Genomic DNA, 17814 nt, shown 5'->3' on the forward strand with positions numbered 1-17814 from the left:
GTTTTTTTCTTTAATATAGTATCATCTTGGATCACGGTCAAAGAGGGCCCCATGCTTGAATTTAATGTCTTAATTAAAGTAGATTCGTTTTATCTCATTAACTGTATAGTCATATTATTATTTTATTTTTACATTAATATTATTTGGTCAAAAATAGCATGTGACTCTTATTTGATTCCAAAACGACAGGTTTGTATAAGATACACGTTTTTGTGTATTTGTGTAAGAACTACTTTTAATCAAGTGCTGTATTGAAGTACTCTACTACTTTGAGGTACTTATTATTATTTTCATTTTCTGCTACTTTCTACTTCTACTCCACAAAGACAAAAATTATACTTTTTACTCCACTACATTTCTCAAAATCTTATATAATATCATACACCTAGATTAATAACAGAGAATAAAACCAGAAGCCACTTTATCTAACTACCAAACAGTATATAAACCAATGAAAATAAGGTCCACCTTAAGCAACTAGAACATAACAGTGATATACATATTCATACATTAACCTTTACTTATGGTACTTTAAGTATATGTTGATGCTTTCACTTAGTAGTTTTACTTAAGTGAAGTTTTGAATGCAGCATGGGAATTCTTTTATAGATACATGTAGAAACTTTAAAACTAGTTGTTTTCATGACTCGTGTTTTAAGGTGATTTGAGATATTCCTGTTTTTATGATTGCTTAGTATCTTATCTGTTGTTTTGTTAATTACATGTAATACCCTTATATAAAAAAAATTGATATTAAATGCAGAAGTTACCTACTATTTCCAATTGTTCTACACTGTAGTACTGCTACCTTACCTTAAGTAAAACATCTATGAGTTCTTCCACTGCTAAATAAATCACCTGTTAAATGTATTAACCATAAATCAGTAAATTCCAAAGCTACTACAACCAGTCTGCCTTTAGTTATCCCTCATAAATCCAGTGTCAAAGTTCCCCATATCCTCTTTCTAACTCTCACACACACACACACACACACACACACACACACACACACACACACACACACACACACACACACACACACACACACACACACACACACACACACACACACACACACACACACACACACACACACACACACACACACACACACACACACACACACACACACACACACACACACACACACACACACACAGATACATGAGGAGGGTGGGCAATCAGAATGTAGGCTAATTTAATTATGACAAATAAAAACACGTGAAATGTGTGCTGATGACCCCCTGGGATTTTTCTCTGCAGAAACCTGATGAGGCAGGTTGAGCCCTGCTCGCTGGCACAGAGAAGTTCACACACAACTGAGTGCACTTTCAGGTGCTAATGACCAGAGGTGGGCAGCTTGTTGGTGTTTCTGGCTTCAGCTGCTTTTCTTCCCCAGGAGATCTCAGCACCTCTGCTAATCCCACCAGGTAACCTCAGTTTCTCCTAATGAACCTTTACCTTCAACTTTATCCTGCACAATCAAATCCTTCAGGAGACACCATTAAAATGCATACATGACATTCAGGTGACATCTGTTTATATGATTGGACAACCAAAGAATTGCTTTGTAAAAGATGACATTAATTAAAAGATAGATTCACAGGCAGAACAAGGAAGAAATATGTAAACAAACATACCATACTAACTTTTATTGGATATTGCTGCAGCGTTTTCCGTCTTTAAGAAAAAAAACTCCCCTTTTTATGATTTTAGCATACATTATTTGTGACGTGTCCACGATGACTGCTGTCCCGAAAAAGTTGCATGGTCTTACTTTTTTAATCAGTCTGATCAAAGGTGCAATTCCAGCTTATCTTTCCTTTTTATTTTAATTGAGGCATGAAGTTACACCGACACAACCTACTGTATGTGCTGATAACACATTTCTGACCTGGAAAAAAACCTTTATCATTGGAAAATATGTTTAGAAAGTCTACTAGACGGTTATTTTCATTCAAATCAAATTCATTTCAGTGTTCAAGAAAGTACAATTTAATCAAATATTTCACACTGAGAGACTTGGCTGGTCTTAATTCTAGAAGAGTCTGATGTCACTTCAGAAAAATTATTTTATTCGTGAACATTTTAATGAAAACATTTGAGAAATATGCAATTTGTAGGGGTGTTGAAATATGTTGTAAATGTTATTGAGGAACACTATTATGCTTTTTTTCGTGTGTTGTATAGGTTTTTGGTGCAAGCCCTGTGTTCTGATTTTCTCTCCCACACGCTCCCCCCCCCCTGCCTGAAACACCTCCATTTTGCTCCTTAGTTTTTTTCTGTAACATAATGACATCACTACGTAACACATGTGCTTCTATTGTCTAGCGCTCCAGCACATTGTACGAGATAGGCTAAGGGGCGGAACATCTCTAAGCGGTTGACCACTCACAACAGAGACAGCCAGCCATCTAACCAATCAGAGCAGACTGGGCTCTGGTTTCAGACGGAGGGTGAAAAGAGGTGCTGCAGCACAGGCAGTATGAGAAAAATAAAGAGCTTTTTGAACATTAAAGCATGGAGACATGTCACAGTAGATACACAGAGTTAGCATAATAGGGCCCCTTACATAATTTCATATCGCTTGCACTTACAGAGTTGCGGCGCTGTATGACCTTTAACTTACTTAACATGAATACTAGCTATTTTTCAAAGAGAACTGTAAGGTTTGTTTTGTTGTTGAGGTGTGAGGACTTTGAATACGTTAAACGTTAGATAAGATTACTGACCTTTCATCAGCTGCAGCATCTCACTTCCTCAGACATCGCCTCAGATATGAGCGTTATCTGGACTGAAATTAAAGCAATATAAAATAAAGGTTGATAGAGCTGACGGTTTTGAAATACATGTATAATAAATTGCAACATACACACTTTAATATCATGATGTACAACTTGGAGCAGTTTAATGTCAGGTTTTGTTATCAGTGTAAGTGAAGGTGGAAGGTTCAAAGGTTCCTCTGACCTTGTCTTTATGAGCTCTTGTACTCCTCAGAGCAGAGGAGGAAGATCTGCTGTGCTCACACAAACCACACACACCTGCTTGTGAGCTAAGAGCGGAGTGGAACACCTGAGAGGACCGCCAGCAGGTAGGAAAGCTGTGGCATTACGCATTCATCAATAATAATGAAGATGGGAAATAATTTTGTTTGTTGTTTGCAATTTGCATATCAGTCTACCTCACTCATACATTTCAAATGTATACTGATAAACAAACTGATGAATACTGATATATTTGAATATAGTTGACCCTTCTTTCTCTCTCATTAGTATTTGACTTTACGCGCATGCACACCGTCACTCTGCATTCGTAAGGAAAAAATGTCTTTGCTTGATTTGAGATTCCTTCTATATAATATCCTTTAGTTATATTTTCATATTACTTGCATAACCTGCTTCTTTTCTTTCATGGTGCAAGCAAACAGGTGCTCTTTCTTTCTTCACTTAAAATATAAAGTGCTGCTAGTCTTCCTGGGGTCCACACTGCAAAATAACAATACTATCAACAATAAACAAAATGTATTTAAATCACATTGTGTTATTAAATCAAGACAAATGGAAGTATCGGAAAAATAATAGATTAATCATTTTCTGATACCATAAAACGAGTTGTTCCCAATCAGGCTCATAAAATGATTACCCTTGACCTCAGTATAGTTCACAATGTGACACACGACCCAATCTGTGTCAAAGGTCAAGAACATTTGTAGTTAATGCTTTTTAAGGAGAATAACTATTTATTTGTTCCACCATGTGTTTAACGTCATTCCGCAGTAGTTTAACAGTGTTTGGAAATACTCACTATTTTGCAGCTGTATCACTGTACATATAGACTTCTCTGACTTTCGTGTAGGGGACTCTATCTGCAGAGATTATCATAAGTGTTGCACAAGTCGTGTTGACTTTGACCTCTAGTTATTACAATATGGAGACAAAACCAAGTGTTAAGGAGCTGAGGATGGCAAAACAGACTGTACATCTTAAACAGTTATACAATCAACTTGATGTGTCAAAGTGCTAATATCTCTAATTCACACTTCTCTGCATCCCAGCAGACCTTCCACCATGGACTTCCTGCTCCAGCTTCTGTTCTCGCCCCTGCCGACCTCGGCCATCGTCTCGTTGTTCGCCCTGGCAGCTGGCGTCGTGTTCTACCTGCACACACGGCCCAGCCCCCTGCCCAGCCCCTTAGACCTCCACCACCAGTCTGAGGGCATCAAGGTAGAGAGCTGTCCATTCAGAGTGTTGGTAGTAGAAGTGTCGAAGAGATCAATAGTTCATCTTCATATATAGTTCCTGAGACCTTAGCACTGATTGGTAGAAAGTTCACTTGAGGTACTTTGTATTTTTTTTAACTCCACCACTGATTATTCTCATTATAATGTTTTGTTTTTATTATTTCCATCTATGCATTCTATAGAATATTCAATACATATATTTGTAATCTTATTTGGTGCTTTTTGGCATTTTATCTCTGTTTTCATGTTCATTCTTTTTTATTTTCCTTGTTGTCCTTCAGCTTTTGTTTTAAAAGGTTCCATAACGATATTCTAATCCTTATTATTTTGCTTGTTGTCCTCAGGATGGAGCGAGGAAGAGTATGTTGCTTGAAGATAACAACAACCTCATTTCGTATTACCATGAAGACGCCAAGACACTCTATGAGGTCTTTCAGAGGGGCCTTAAGGTTTCAGGTGATATTGGAGATCTCTTTGTCTCACATGAATTAGAACATAATACATCCCTTAAGAAAATGAAACAGTTTTGCCACATTTTTAGGAACCCCAAGGCTATAAATGGCATATTAACAAACCCCTCTGTAAACACTTTCAGAATAAAGATGGGAATCTAGTTAATTACTTAAGACTATTATTTTGTGTATCTGAACATATGTTTAAATATGCTGATGAGGTGTTGTGAATTGGTAACTGATGGGAGAAATATAGACACAAATAGGCAACGTTAGTAAAATGTACACCTTTATTTAGCTAGATTTAAAGAGGAAGCAATTTTACCTGTAGTGTCTGGTCTTTAAAGTCATCTCATTCCCAGGTAACGGACCATGCTTGGGCTACAGAAAAACTGGGAAGCCGTACCAGTGGCTGAAGTACAAACAGGTAAAAAAGAGCAACATTTGAGAAACAACAAAGTAAATATGAACTTCTGTAAACCCTTGCTGACCTTTACTCCACTTCCTGTTCCTGAAGGTGTCTGATAGAGCGGAGCACCTGGGGTCAGGGCTTCTTCATAAAGGACTGAAGCCCAACTCTGACACTTTTATCGGCATCTTTGCACAGAATAGACCTGAGGTGAGTGTGGGCGGTGCTAACGGGAATACAGGTGTTTTTCTTTGTTAGTTACAACACTGTAAAGGCTGTCTCTGTGTTATATGGGTCCCTTGCAGTGGATTATTGGCGAACAGGCCTGCTACACCTACTCCATGGTAGCAGTTCCCCTGTACGACACCCTGGGTCCTGAAGCTCTCGTGTTCATTATCGACCGAGGTAATTGGAGCTTCTCTTGCACTCTTAATGCGGCTAATAACAGAGTCCAGTAGCTTACCCCCCCCCCCCCCCTCTAGGGATCTGTAATCTCTTCACACTTATTAACCTCGACAGCACTTTCAATCTAGGCTTTTGATATCACTTCTGGAAGCTTTATCACAAGACAAAGAGCAGGGAAAATGCAGTAGCTTATAAACATTGTTTTTGAATCCTAATGTAAGTGTTTTCTCCCTAACCGCACTTTTATCCACTTTCGCCTCTTCTATACTGTCAATTTAAATGGTACTACGGTAAAAGTTTGTTTCTTTTTTCAGCGGAGATCTCCACAGTGCTGTGCGACAATGAGAAGAAAGCAGAAACACTGCTGCAGAGCCGAGAGGAAGGCCAGACTCCAGTCCTCAAAACCATCGTCATCATGGACCCCTTCCCCTCTGAGCTGGTCGAGCGGGGAACCAAGTGTGGGGTGGACATCGTGTCCATGCAGGATGTGGAGGTAATTTATTTATTTAATTGTTTATTTGGCAGGGACAGTGCACAGTAATGAACACTTAAAACATTCAAATGTGACAAGCGTAACAGTGCCAGATTTAGCTTTGAGCTAATTTCCATCCACACTTTAACACAAATAAGTGCAGAGTCATTGCTCGTGTTTATACTGACTTCAATTGAGATTGTGTTTCCCTTCTGAACAAGCATTAAGTTGTAGGATCAACATTATTGAAAGCCTGTTTTCTTCTGTTCTCCAGGCTTTGGGGAAGAGTAATCACCAAGAGCCAATTGTAAGTCATTCTGATATATTCATGTAATCCATTTGTATGAGATTTGACAAGCTGCATGCTGTTCTAATGTGGTCATTTCATGTTCCAACAGCCACCAAAGCCAGAGGATCTCAGTATTGTTTGCTTCACCAGCGGCACTACAGGTGAGACATTTCGTATTTATCAGCTGAGTAAGGCTTTTTTAAATCCTAAAGAATAGGAATTTGTCATTAAAAACAGTCCTGTGTCTCCATGATCATTAAATCTTACATGTGACGGAGCATTTTAATCATGAAAAGCAAGCTAGGCTATTATCTGTGGTTACTTTTAGCCACGTTGATGGTCCATCCTCTTCTTTTTTTTTTTTTTTTTTTGCATTGTGTGTTCTGTCTTTCAACTAAGTTATTATAAAACCTACCTGTTTGTTACCTGAAATGTAATGTCATGAAAGGTGAAATATTTTACTTTTCTTTATCAGGAAACCCCAAGGGAGCGATGTTGACCCATGAGAACGTGGTCTCTGATGTTGCGGGTGTCATCAAGAGCATAGAGGTATGTTTTAATAACCATTAGATGCCATATTTGAATGAAGTATTATATAGTTCTGTGTTGCTAACAGCCTCTGTGTCCCGCAGGTTGCAGGTGGTCCAACCACTCAGGATGTCAGCATTTCCTTCCTGCCTTTAGCACACATGTTCGAGAGAGTGGTACAGGTGAGATCTGACCATGACATTTTTGAAGTCATTGTATTACTAATAGATTTTTGAGGATGACTGAATTTTTCCGTTTTTTTGTAGGTGGTGATGTATGGTGCTGGGGCTAAAGTGGGGTTCTTCCAGGGAGACATCAGACTGCTGCCAGACGACATGAAGGCGCTGCAGCCCACCATCTTCCCCGCCGTGCCTCGACTCCTCAACCGCGTCTACGACAAAGTCAGTGATCAACAGCGTTTTAAATGAAATATACATTTATTTTTTATATATTTTCATTTTTCAGTTATAAAATAAACGGACATTGCTCCAGATAACAGAACATACAAAACATGTAACAACAAACAACTAAACAAAACATAACGGGGGGGATGCAAGGATGACTTCCTAAGACAGCTGATTGTGACAAATGAAATATACATTTATAACTGTACACTAAAGATTCATTTGATGTGCTTTTCAAATGTTTTCATTTAAAGCTATTTCCTGGTTTGAGCTTCACAAATTCTAAGATGTTGTTTTGAATCTCAGACTATTCTACTGACAAAACAAACATTGTTAAAATATCAATTTGGCTTCTGAGGACCTGTATTGTGCATTTTCTCACAATTGATTCATGTTGAAAAGAATCAGAATAAAAATAATCATTAGTTCAAAGTTAGAAATTAGTTCCACCACAACAAACTATAACAGGAATATCCTGCTTTTACATTCATGGTATAAGTTTAGTATTTAAATGATACAATATGTACTATATGTCATAGGGGTCATTTTGCTTTTAAGAACATTTTCTTGATTTGTATGACATGCTTGCATAGCAAACAAATTTAAAGGTATTTCAACTTTTACTGAACTAAAGGATCTCAATACTTCCTCCAGCAATTGTTTTAGACACATGGGCTACCCCTTGCTTCTCAATCCGCTTTTAACATCAACCCACAATTATTATATTAAATGCTGTAATCAAACATCCACAGGTTCAGAATAGCGCCCAAACCTCCTTCAAGAAGTGGCTGCTGAACTTCGCTGTGGAGAGGAAGTTTGCTGAAGTGAAGCAGGGCATCGTCAGGAAGAACAGCATCTGGGACAAACTCATCTTCCACAAAGTCCAGGTACAGCACCGCTCACACAGAGATACGTATAGAGAACAGGAAGTCGGTGAATGTTGAGCACACTCTATCCTCACTGCAGGAGTCTCTGGGGGGGCGAGTTCGGGTCATGGTGACGGCGGCAGCACCCATCTCTCCATCTGTGCTCAACTTCCTCAGGGCGTCTCTGGGCTGCCAGGTAAGAAGCATTGTTACTGTAAATTTAAATGGAAATGTGTTATTTTAAGTGGGTCCTATTTACTTGATTTTGAATCACATCTGTTGGACTGATTTTCTATATTTGAATACTTATAATACTTTATTATGTATTCTATCTTTTACTGTTTACATATTTTTATACACACTATATTGTAGTTATATTTTTTCTATATTATTTGTAACATTTCCCATATTATAATTTAGTCTGGTGTAATTTTGTCTTCATTTCTCTGGTATACTGGTTCTATTTTAACTTTCACTCCTATTTTGGTTTCGTATACCCCCCTTATTATTTATTCTTCTCTTCTCTATATATCTTTACTTATTTATTTCTTGCAACACATTGTTTTCCACTGTGCAAATCAAGATTTCAGGAAAGCTTTTTAAAACATGTCAGAACTTTTCCTCCCTCCCCACCTCTTTAGATTGACCTCGTTACATTTTTGTATTCAATCCCCAAATGCAACCTTTCTGTGATCAGAATTGGCCACTTTGTTTTGCCGATTCGACCCAGTTTTAAGAGCAGTCACATACTTAACGTAGTTTGAACCATAACGGCGTTCATCTCATCGCTCCATGCTGTCAGAATAATCTTTGATCTCTCTCTGATTGGGCTTCTCCTCTCAGATCTTCGAGGCGTACGGACAGACGGAGTGCACCGCCGCCTGCACCTTCACCATGCCGGGAGACGCCACCTCAGGTATGCAGTCTAACCTGCGGCACATGTCCTACACTGATATAAAGCTAAACCTGCCATATAAACATGGTGGAAACTTCTACTCAAACAAGTAACTCAAATGTGTACTCCAGTATTTCCATTTGACTTTGACTTTATACTTTAACCCAAGGGAAATATATTTTATTCCTCTGCAATGCATTCATTAATATATGGATTGATAATGGAAACAAGCAAATTACCAATAATGATTATACTAATGTACTTGTCCTTGAATACTATTTTAAAATAAAGGATTTTTACTTTTACAGTGTATTTTTTTGGCACTTAACTAAACGGTCTTATTTCCTCATATTCAGCTTTCTATAAATCACATGTTCATATAACTTTAAATACTATAAGAGATTTGGTTATTTTATAGGCAAGAAATCCTGTAACACAATCTTTTTACCAACAGGGCATGTTGGGGGGCCGCTGCCTTGTAATGTGGTGAAGTTGGCGGATGTCGAAGAAATGAACTACTTTGCTTCAAATGGAGAAGGAGAGGTAAGATAATGGAATTAGGGAAGATCCATATTGCTTGAACCCTGTTGATTTAGTTTTGAGCCTATATTTGTTTATATTTTGGCAACATCCAACAGAGAAAAGTATGCCGAATGATCTTTTAGCAGTTTTTCGATGTATTTCGTAATGGAAAACTATCACTGATTCACTTAGAACCTGATTAGTCTCAGGCACATATTGAATATATTTGTTTCTATTTTAATCACCATCTTGTATTGCTGCCTTTTTGTGAAGACAAAATCATTTACCACACATTAAACTTTGTATTTCTATTTTTCAATAGTCTTAAAAAAACTAAAATACTTTAATATTTCAGTTTAGTTAGCAACAATTGTTAATGAATAGTTTTTACTGCACTTTTAAAAGCTATATGACCATGCAAAATTAGATTATTAAATAATAATGTATTTATTGTTCTTCTTTCAGGTGTGTATCAAGGGTAAAAATGTGTTCAAGGGGTACTTGAAGGACCCAAAGACGACTGCAGAGGCCCTGGATAAGGACGGTTGGCTCCACACCGGAGACATCGGGAAATGGCTTCCGGTAAGAATCAAAACCCAGATAACGGGAAGATTCCAGTAAATGTTGTTTCTCCACAATGTAAATGAGTTTGGTTCACATTTACCACCGACTGAATCAGTACAACCACAGACTCCCATGAACCAGATGCAGTGTGTTTGAGGATGAAGCCCTGATGTCTTATCGGCTGATTGTATTCAGTGTGTGACCAAGGGGATTTAAGGTGGAATTAAAGAGCTCCATAAATGAAAAAAGGTTTAAGAAACTTGTTGATTTCTCCTATTTGACTGTACAATAGAGTGGAGTTTTGAAAATAATCGACCGGAAGAAGAATATCTTCAAGCTGTCTCAGGGAGAGTACATTGCACCGGAGAAGATTGAGAACGTGTACGGACGCAGCGGAACTGTGGCCCAAGTGTTTGTGCACGGAGACAGTCTACAGGTAAGAGCAGCAACTTTACAGTCAGCACACACACCCTGACTGATAACTAAACTAGTTTTCTGTGTGTGCAGTCCTACCTGATCGCCATCGTGGTCCCTGATCCCGACACCCTGCCAGGTTTGGCAAAGAGTCTTGGGTGCAAAGGCTCCATTGAAGAACTCTGCAAAAACACGGTAATGTTTCTCCGTGTAGGAGGCCTTTGTCTCATGTTGTAGAACTCTAACTAACTTTAGACAAACAATCTGGTACACTATAATGCAGTTCAGTGTGCAGCAGTGGTGCAAGAATTACTCTTAACTAGTGTAGAAATATAAAAAGTTTAAGTATTAGCATGTAAATATAGTAAATGTACAAAAAGTACTCGTTTTGCTAAATATCACCAATGAACAATGAATAATCATGTTAAATGTGATTATTGATACAGTAAGGTGTAAATCAGTTGAATGTTGATAATAATATATATATATATATATATATATATATATATATATATACTTTGAATGAACTTAACTGCAGGATCAATAAAGTTGTATCTAAATCATAAAGCATATATTTTAGTTCTACTTTGTTTAAAAGTCTGAATGGCTCAAGTATATACCATTTGTATGTAGTAAAACATAGTAGTTAAACAGTACTATATTTGCCACTGGAATTGTGTTAAGGATAAGCATACAATTAGATACTCAAGTGAAGTACAAGTACCTAAAAGTTGTACTTGAACAAATGTACTCAGTTTCTTTCCACTCCTTTCGGTATGTTTGACTTTTCTACCAAAACTCCAGCAGAGAAGTAAACATGATTATTATCACTAGTCTTGTTCCTTGATCTAAAACTCATAAAACACACTGCCTGCAACCAAATTGGGAATTAAACTAGAACAGTGTGTTCTGATTTTCTGTTTTTTTATTGGAGTACTTCTAACCGTGATGATGTTTTTTCTTTGTTTACAGGAAATTAAGAAAGCCATTCTGTCAGACATGACTAAGCTGGGAAAAGAGGCAGGACTCAAATCCTTTGAGCAGGTAATTACATTACATGTCACTTGTTAGACGCTTTTATGAAGTGTCTTGCCCAGGGACACAACGACATGCTGACTGCAGTGGGGTTTGAACCTGTGCTCCCTTGATCCGAACACCAACGCTCTATCCACTGCGCCACACGCCTCCAGTATCACTGCTTTTCATACCATTTAAAGTTTTTTTTTGGATAAGCTAGGTTTACACATTTTAACTTTGGGTTTAACTGGTGCTGTACTTTTCTGTAAACCTAGCTCAGTGCACCCTCTAGTGGTTAAGAAGAGCAGTGTTTGTTCAGTTTTGTTCAAGACCATGCAGATGTCAGACTTGACTCATTTCCTCCTCACTGACCAGAAATCCCCCAAATCTGTCTCTTATTACCAGATCAACAACTTCTAAACAAAGTCAAGCTTTTTTTCAGTTTGTATGTTTTACAGAATCTTGTTTCCAAACTGTTAACTATCTGCACTCTCTTCCTCCCTGTTGCAGGTAAAAGAGGTGTACCTCCACTCAGAGCAGTTCACCATTGAGAACGGTCTGTTAACGCCAACCCTGAAGGCCAAGAGGACCGAGCTCAAAAACCTCTTCCAGCCACAGATCGACAAACTGTACGCTAACCTCTAATAAACGATTACACCACCATCTTTTTTCCTGTCTTTGAATCAAACAACATCTGAGAAGTGTTTTGGCTGCAGAGCCACAATAAGATGATGTTATTCATCTTGTGCAGAACATGTTTTGCAGTGCATCCTGGGGGTTAGCTGGACAGACTTTTTGGCTACAATGCCTGAGTGAATCATCCTCTCACATTCCCAGTTGTTCGATGCAAGAAAGCATAGAATGTAATGTCAAATTTCTGGTCTTATTCATGTGTATTTGATTTCAAATTTTAATTATAGGATAAACCCCTTTGAGATGCTGATCTCATTTTTAAAAGGGTCCTCATGCACAGAGCATAAATTCAAAGATGTAATCGGTGATCACAAACTGGAAGTGATGCTGCAGTTTGGTGGCAGTAAATGTGCTTTAAATGGTGATGAAACATACTGGAAATATAACTTCTCAATTTCAAAACACGGTTCAACCCAGTTTATTTTGGCCAAATGAAAACATTGCTCACAGGTGAACTCTGACCTGTGAGTCCTGTGGAGCAGCTGGAGATCGCACAGAACAGGAAACACATGCTTAAATGTGTGGGTTGAAGTCAAGTTTAAAAAAAAGAAATCTTTTTTTTAATATAAATAATGAATGTAAAATAAGAAAAAGGGAATGATAAAACTGATATTTAAAAAAAGTACCTATAGACCACACAGCTTAAAATTACACTGTTGTAAGCAGACCTTAGTGGAATAAAGGAAGAGCTACTTATCAGAAAATTACCAGACAAAATGTATATGCGGGTATTATACATTTAGGACAACTTTATGACTAAGTGCTTGTCACTGCTTCTGACAATTGTGCACATGCTCATCAAAATCTTCACTTTGAGGTCAATATCTATGGAAGGATTACATTTCGAAAAGGTGTCAATTGATGTAGCTAGTCAATTCACAAAGTTCAACCGCAGGACGGAGTCCAGAACAAATTTCCTTACGAGGACAATAAAGTATATCGTATCGTATCGTAACCAAAGCAAAAACGTTCAGCTTTTTGTTTGTCTACACCAGGGGTCTTCAACTAAAATTCAACGAGGTCCAGTTAGAGAAAATCTCCCCATGCAAAGGTCCGGAACATCAAAATGTCTAAGTTGCTTTATGAATTAGTGTGATATTGAAGTGTCCTGTAGCTTTATCAACGTCTGCATGTCATCAACAACTGACTGCCAATCAAATAAAGAAAGTACAATTCAAAAACAACAATATGTATTGTCAATTAACATTGAACTCTACAGATATACAGTAAATACTGTGGATATGTGTAATGTTCCTCTCGGGCTGCATTTAAAAATAAAATAGCTTTTGAAAATATGTGCATCTTAAAAGTGCTTAATTTTAGATAAATAAAATAAAGTGTAGCAGCAGCTTGAGTTTCCCTTTTTCTTTGTTAACCGTTTCACATCATGACTTAACAGTTTCAGACGATTATAGAACAATATCAGTCTTTACACATCATAACAATTGAACAGTTTAAAGTTTCTCTTTCTTTCCCTCTTATATTGAAGTCCCTCACTCACTTTTTTTAAATTCAGTGTGAGAATTGAGCTGGAGCTTGTCCTGCCAGGAGTTTGTAAATCTGGGCTGAAATGGAGTCAGGGCCATTCTCACACACATGCAGGTGCTCATTGGTTACAGTGATGCAAACACAGGTATGGTGAAAAAAGAGAGAACTATTCGAAGCAGAAAAAAAACAGCGTAATATACCATCTGACAAAGGCCTGTGCTATAATGCTTCAATTAACTGCTATTCTTTATAATATACTCAGATCAATAGGAGACAGAGATGTTATTATTATTTACAGCAGGGGTGGGGAACCTTTTTCCTTTACATTTTTACAAAATCCTCCGAGGGTTGTACAAATTATTGAACTCAACCTCTGCTTAAAAAAACTAAAATCACAGCCCATTCATTTCACCTTTCTTTCATTCTGTGCAAAGAAAAAGCAACCTCTTAATCCAGATATCTCACCATGACTCACGTATGCATGCATGTGCACGGTGTGGCGTGACCACCAAAACAGAAAGATATGGACACAAGATGTGTGCAAATGTATTTAGTATCCTATCCATGTGAACATGATTTAAGTGGGGGGGGGGGGCATGTTCCCTCGGGAAGATTTTTTTTTAAATGTTGAAGTTAAAAGCATCCTATCTACTTTGAGAGCAACATTAGAGATCTATGGATACATCTCTCAACACCCATATGAAACAGAACTGTAAGCAGATTTTTCTTTTTGGATATTTTACAAATCACTCCCCTTTTAAACTATATTCTTGTTGTTTTTAACAACTTTTTTGTTACTGTCATATAGTATTTTATACCTGTTTTTCATTTAGTCTCATTAATAACTATAATGATCATATCAAGGTGTGCCTTAACCTCACTGAGCTGAGGTTATTTGAGCCTCTCAGGAGAGAGCTCTCTTCCACCTGGTTGTAGAAAAGCTCTTTAAATTCGTTAGCATAGCTAGCTAACCAGATGCTAATAACAACAGATCGCCACTGTGCTTACAACTAAAGACACAGCCACGCAAACACTGCGGCATGTGTACGGCTCCTTATGGGTATTGCAATATTTGAAGGGCTGGAGCGGAGTTCCGGTGCTCTCTGTCAGCACTCCTTTCAGACGAGACATATACCACGGGAAGACACGTTACGCTCGTGTTGTGTTCAAGTAACCTGTCCTTGGCCAGGAAAAACAGGTACTCACTTGTTTAATTATGTTTGCGGTCTAGATTTCTTCTTTTTTGAAGTGAGAAGTTGTCCGTCAGTCGGACTGACTCCCCACCCCCAAAACGAAAACTCTTCTGTTCTCCACGAATTACACAAGTCACCTAAATCAGCGTAAAAAAAGCGGGAGGTGCCGAAAAATCCCCTATTAATGTATTGATTATAGCTCCGGGTCCGTATGCCTATAGGTCGGCGTCTGGGTCCGGATCCGGACCGCGGTCCGCCTGTTGCCGACCCCACCATGGTCTACTACACACTGCCCTCATTTGGTACAGCACAAACATTACATGTGCTGATTTAGCATTTACCAGTGTCTGTGTAGTGTTGAAAATAATGAATGGAAACATGGCATTCATGGCTTAGTGATGTTTTGTATCATAAGAACAATATAAACAACGACTTACTTGGAAAACTCTCAGAAATTTGGAAAAATATTAGTACTTTTCCCATCAATGCAGCCACAAAGCCTATAAGGAATGTTTATAGTCAGGGGTGCACAAAACTTTTTTGCCCTGGTTCTCAAAGGAGCACCTGGAGATGTTGCTTGGTGCTCATCCTTAAAATGAAATAAACCGTAACTTTTGAGGGGGTCTTTATTTGCCAGACACACGGCACTGAACACACGTGCAGAGGTGAACACAGAACACACATGCAGAGGTGAACACAAGACAACATTAGCACGACCAGTAATCCTACAAGCTGTCATCACTACCCTCCTGACTGTTCTCCTCACTGTCTTCCTCTCTGTCAGACATGGTAGCTGATGATGTAGGCCTACTACTTTCTCTCTGGTTGAGTCTGTGATTAGCTGCTTGCATCCACAAGTCAACAGCTGGGTTTGGGTCGAAAGTCTCTGTTGTCATCTTAGAAAAGTGGATGTAATCAAATAAGTATGTGAAAATAACCAATAACCTACCATAGCCAATAACAATTTAATGTAGGCCTAACTTATTTTATTTATGTTGTTCATTCATATCTTATTTTACCTTAACATTTATTTATTTATGCATATTTTTTTATCTCTCCAGTTTTAAAGGATATTTTTGGTTACTGTCCTATAGTATACATTGGAATGATTTCAAACCTGTTTATCCCAATAATTATAAAGGAGTGCCTTGGAAATATGTGTTTACATAAATTGTGACCAAACCGTTTGAACTTAGACTAAAGTGAACTATCTAAACACTCAAGAGTCCTTTACCTCACTGAGCTGTAGTTATCAGCCTCTCAGTCTGACTGGAGAGGACTCTCCCTCCACATCATTGTAGAAACATCTTCTTCTTCCGTTAGAGCAGCTAGCACCAGATGCTAATAACAACAGCGCCGGAACCGGTGCACCCTCCCTCTCTCCCACGCTCAGTCGCACTTTGGCTGTGAGCTGCGGGCGCCAGATAAGCCAACATCCCCCATTTTAATCACTTACAGCGCCCATCGTACAGGGCAAATGAAACGTGTAACCGGGGTGAAAAGGGTGTTACATTTACTTAATTGTGAATATGTTACATCAAGGCGAAAATTAGGATGAGCCCCAACGGTCAAAAATGTTTTTTCCCTCCCAGAGCTGCCAGCGCAGCGCCTCCACAGATCTGGCGCCCTAGGCGAACATCTCATAGGTTCATATGCAACTCGCAAATAATTTAATTTCTCTTTCTCTCTCTTCTCTCTTCTATCTCTACTCTCAGTTTTGGCGTTAGATTGGTTCCTAAGATATCTATCTACTGATCGCTGAGCGATCGAGGAGAGCAGAGATAGATCTGGATCTCTCTCTCTCTCTCTCTCTCTCTCTCTCTCTCTCTCCTCTCTCTCTCTCTCTCCTCTCTCTCTCCCTCGTCTCTCTCTCTCTCTCTCTCTCTCTCTCTATGTTGGTACGCAAATGCGCCTTTTTTCAAATGACACGTGCTCTTTTTTTGGCGGAGGTGCGCATGCGCACCTGCGCACCTGCGCACCAGTTATGTGCAGCCCTGTTTATAATTCCTTATAGAGAGCACTGTTCCTATTACAAAAATTACAATTAGTACAAAATCGACGTCCTTTGTCCAACAATTAGTGCTGGTCAATGAAGGCAACATGTTGACGTTACATTTGAGTTTTGTGTGACTTTCATAGACCCAGAAAATAGCTCTGTCCCAATCTGCCCTGGTCTCCCCTACTATACTATAGTAGAAGTGACTATAAAGCGATACATGGAAATACTCAGTACATGAGCTCAAAGTATCCTACTACTAAGTACAAGTATACCTCACAATTGTACGTAAATTGGCCTACACTAACTGAGTAAATGTACGTAGTTACATTGCACCCTTGGGTTTCGCCTACTCTTTGCAGCTCCCCTGAACAACACTGCCCCCCTGTGTTGAGTTTTCCCGCGGCTTCCTCTCAGTCTCTCAGGGCTGCAGCTGGAGTTCGCTCCGCTTCACCTGGAGTTTACACCGGGACACACCGCTCTCTCCCCAGGCTGCTGCGGGACACCTGAAGACACACGTCCCTTCAGTTCAGCCAGAGACTGAAGCTGCACTCAAATGTCGCTTCCTCTTTCGCGTTTACACTATTTTACAGTCGGTGCAAGGATTTAGCTGGTTCCTCCCAACTCCTTTTTCACAGTTACCTGTGAACCGGAGCAGCTTCTTCAACATGGCTTCTTCCCCCACAGGTGACGACGAGGAACAGGTAAGCTGAAGACTACTCGTCCTGCTGCTGCTAAAAATGACAGTTTTCATGCTTAATGTGAGCGTTATTCCTCCTGTTTGGTTTGTGGTCGTTTGTTAAAGTTGTAAAATACAAACGTTGAGAAGCGTGTTACTCTTCCCAAAGTTCCTGACTCTGAGTCCTATTCTCCTCTGCGCGGAAAATTGGACAAATACAAAAAAAAAATGAAAGTATTCCATTACAGCTATTTCTATACGTGTAATTTACTATGGAATGCAAATAGT

The 17814-nt window shown here is 38.8% G+C and overlaps 2 protein-coding genes across 2 annotated transcripts in view; both read left to right on the top strand.

Annotated features, from left to right (window-relative positions):
- Window positions 1-12140, top strand: part of acsl5 (acyl-CoA synthetase long chain family member 5) — a 75026-nt gene extending 62886 nt beyond the window's left edge. The window contains exons 7-28 of the mRNA XM_034218087.1: window positions 1264-1430; window positions 2332-3091; window positions 4055-4223; window positions 4585-4696; window positions 5055-5119; window positions 5210-5311; window positions 5407-5506; window positions 5821-5999; window positions 6253-6285; window positions 6377-6428; window positions 6743-6816; window positions 6900-6977; window positions 7062-7196; window positions 7952-8086; window positions 8166-8261; window positions 8909-8981; window positions 9415-9503; window positions 9948-10064; window positions 10339-10482; window positions 10554-10655; window positions 11433-11504; window positions 11988-12140. Coding sequence (XP_034073978.1) covers window positions 4068-4223; window positions 4585-4696; window positions 5055-5119; window positions 5210-5311; window positions 5407-5506; window positions 5821-5999; window positions 6253-6285; window positions 6377-6428; window positions 6743-6816; window positions 6900-6977; window positions 7062-7196; window positions 7952-8086; window positions 8166-8261; window positions 8909-8981; window positions 9415-9503; window positions 9948-10064; window positions 10339-10482; window positions 10554-10655; window positions 11433-11504; window positions 11988-12122 — 2049 coding nt within the window. The 5' untranslated portion in view covers window positions 1264-1430; window positions 2332-3091; window positions 4055-4067 and the 3' untranslated portion in view covers window positions 12123-12140. The remainder of the gene's footprint in view (window positions 1-1263; window positions 1431-2331; window positions 3092-4054; window positions 4224-4584; window positions 4697-5054; window positions 5120-5209; window positions 5312-5406; window positions 5507-5820; window positions 6000-6252; window positions 6286-6376; window positions 6429-6742; window positions 6817-6899; window positions 6978-7061; window positions 7197-7951; window positions 8087-8165; window positions 8262-8908; window positions 8982-9414; window positions 9504-9947; window positions 10065-10338; window positions 10483-10553; window positions 10656-11432; window positions 11505-11987) is intronic.
- A 5141-nt stretch (window positions 12141-17281) lies between these two features.
- The window catches only part of LOC117547361 (ankyrin-3-like), a 187857-nt gene continuing 187324 nt past the window's right edge, over window positions 17282-17814 (top strand). The window contains exon 1 of the mRNA XM_034218010.1: window positions 17282-17551. Coding sequence (XP_034073901.1) covers window positions 17516-17551 — 36 coding nt within the window. The 5' untranslated portion in view covers window positions 17282-17515. The remainder of the gene's footprint in view (window positions 17552-17814) is intronic.

Source organism: Gymnodraco acuticeps, unplaced genomic scaffold (genome assembly GCF_902827175.1).
Source record: "Gymnodraco acuticeps unplaced genomic scaffold, fGymAcu1.1, whole genome shotgun sequence".
Classification (NCBI taxonomy): Eukaryota; Metazoa; Chordata; class Actinopteri; order Perciformes; family Bathydraconidae; genus Gymnodraco; species Gymnodraco acuticeps.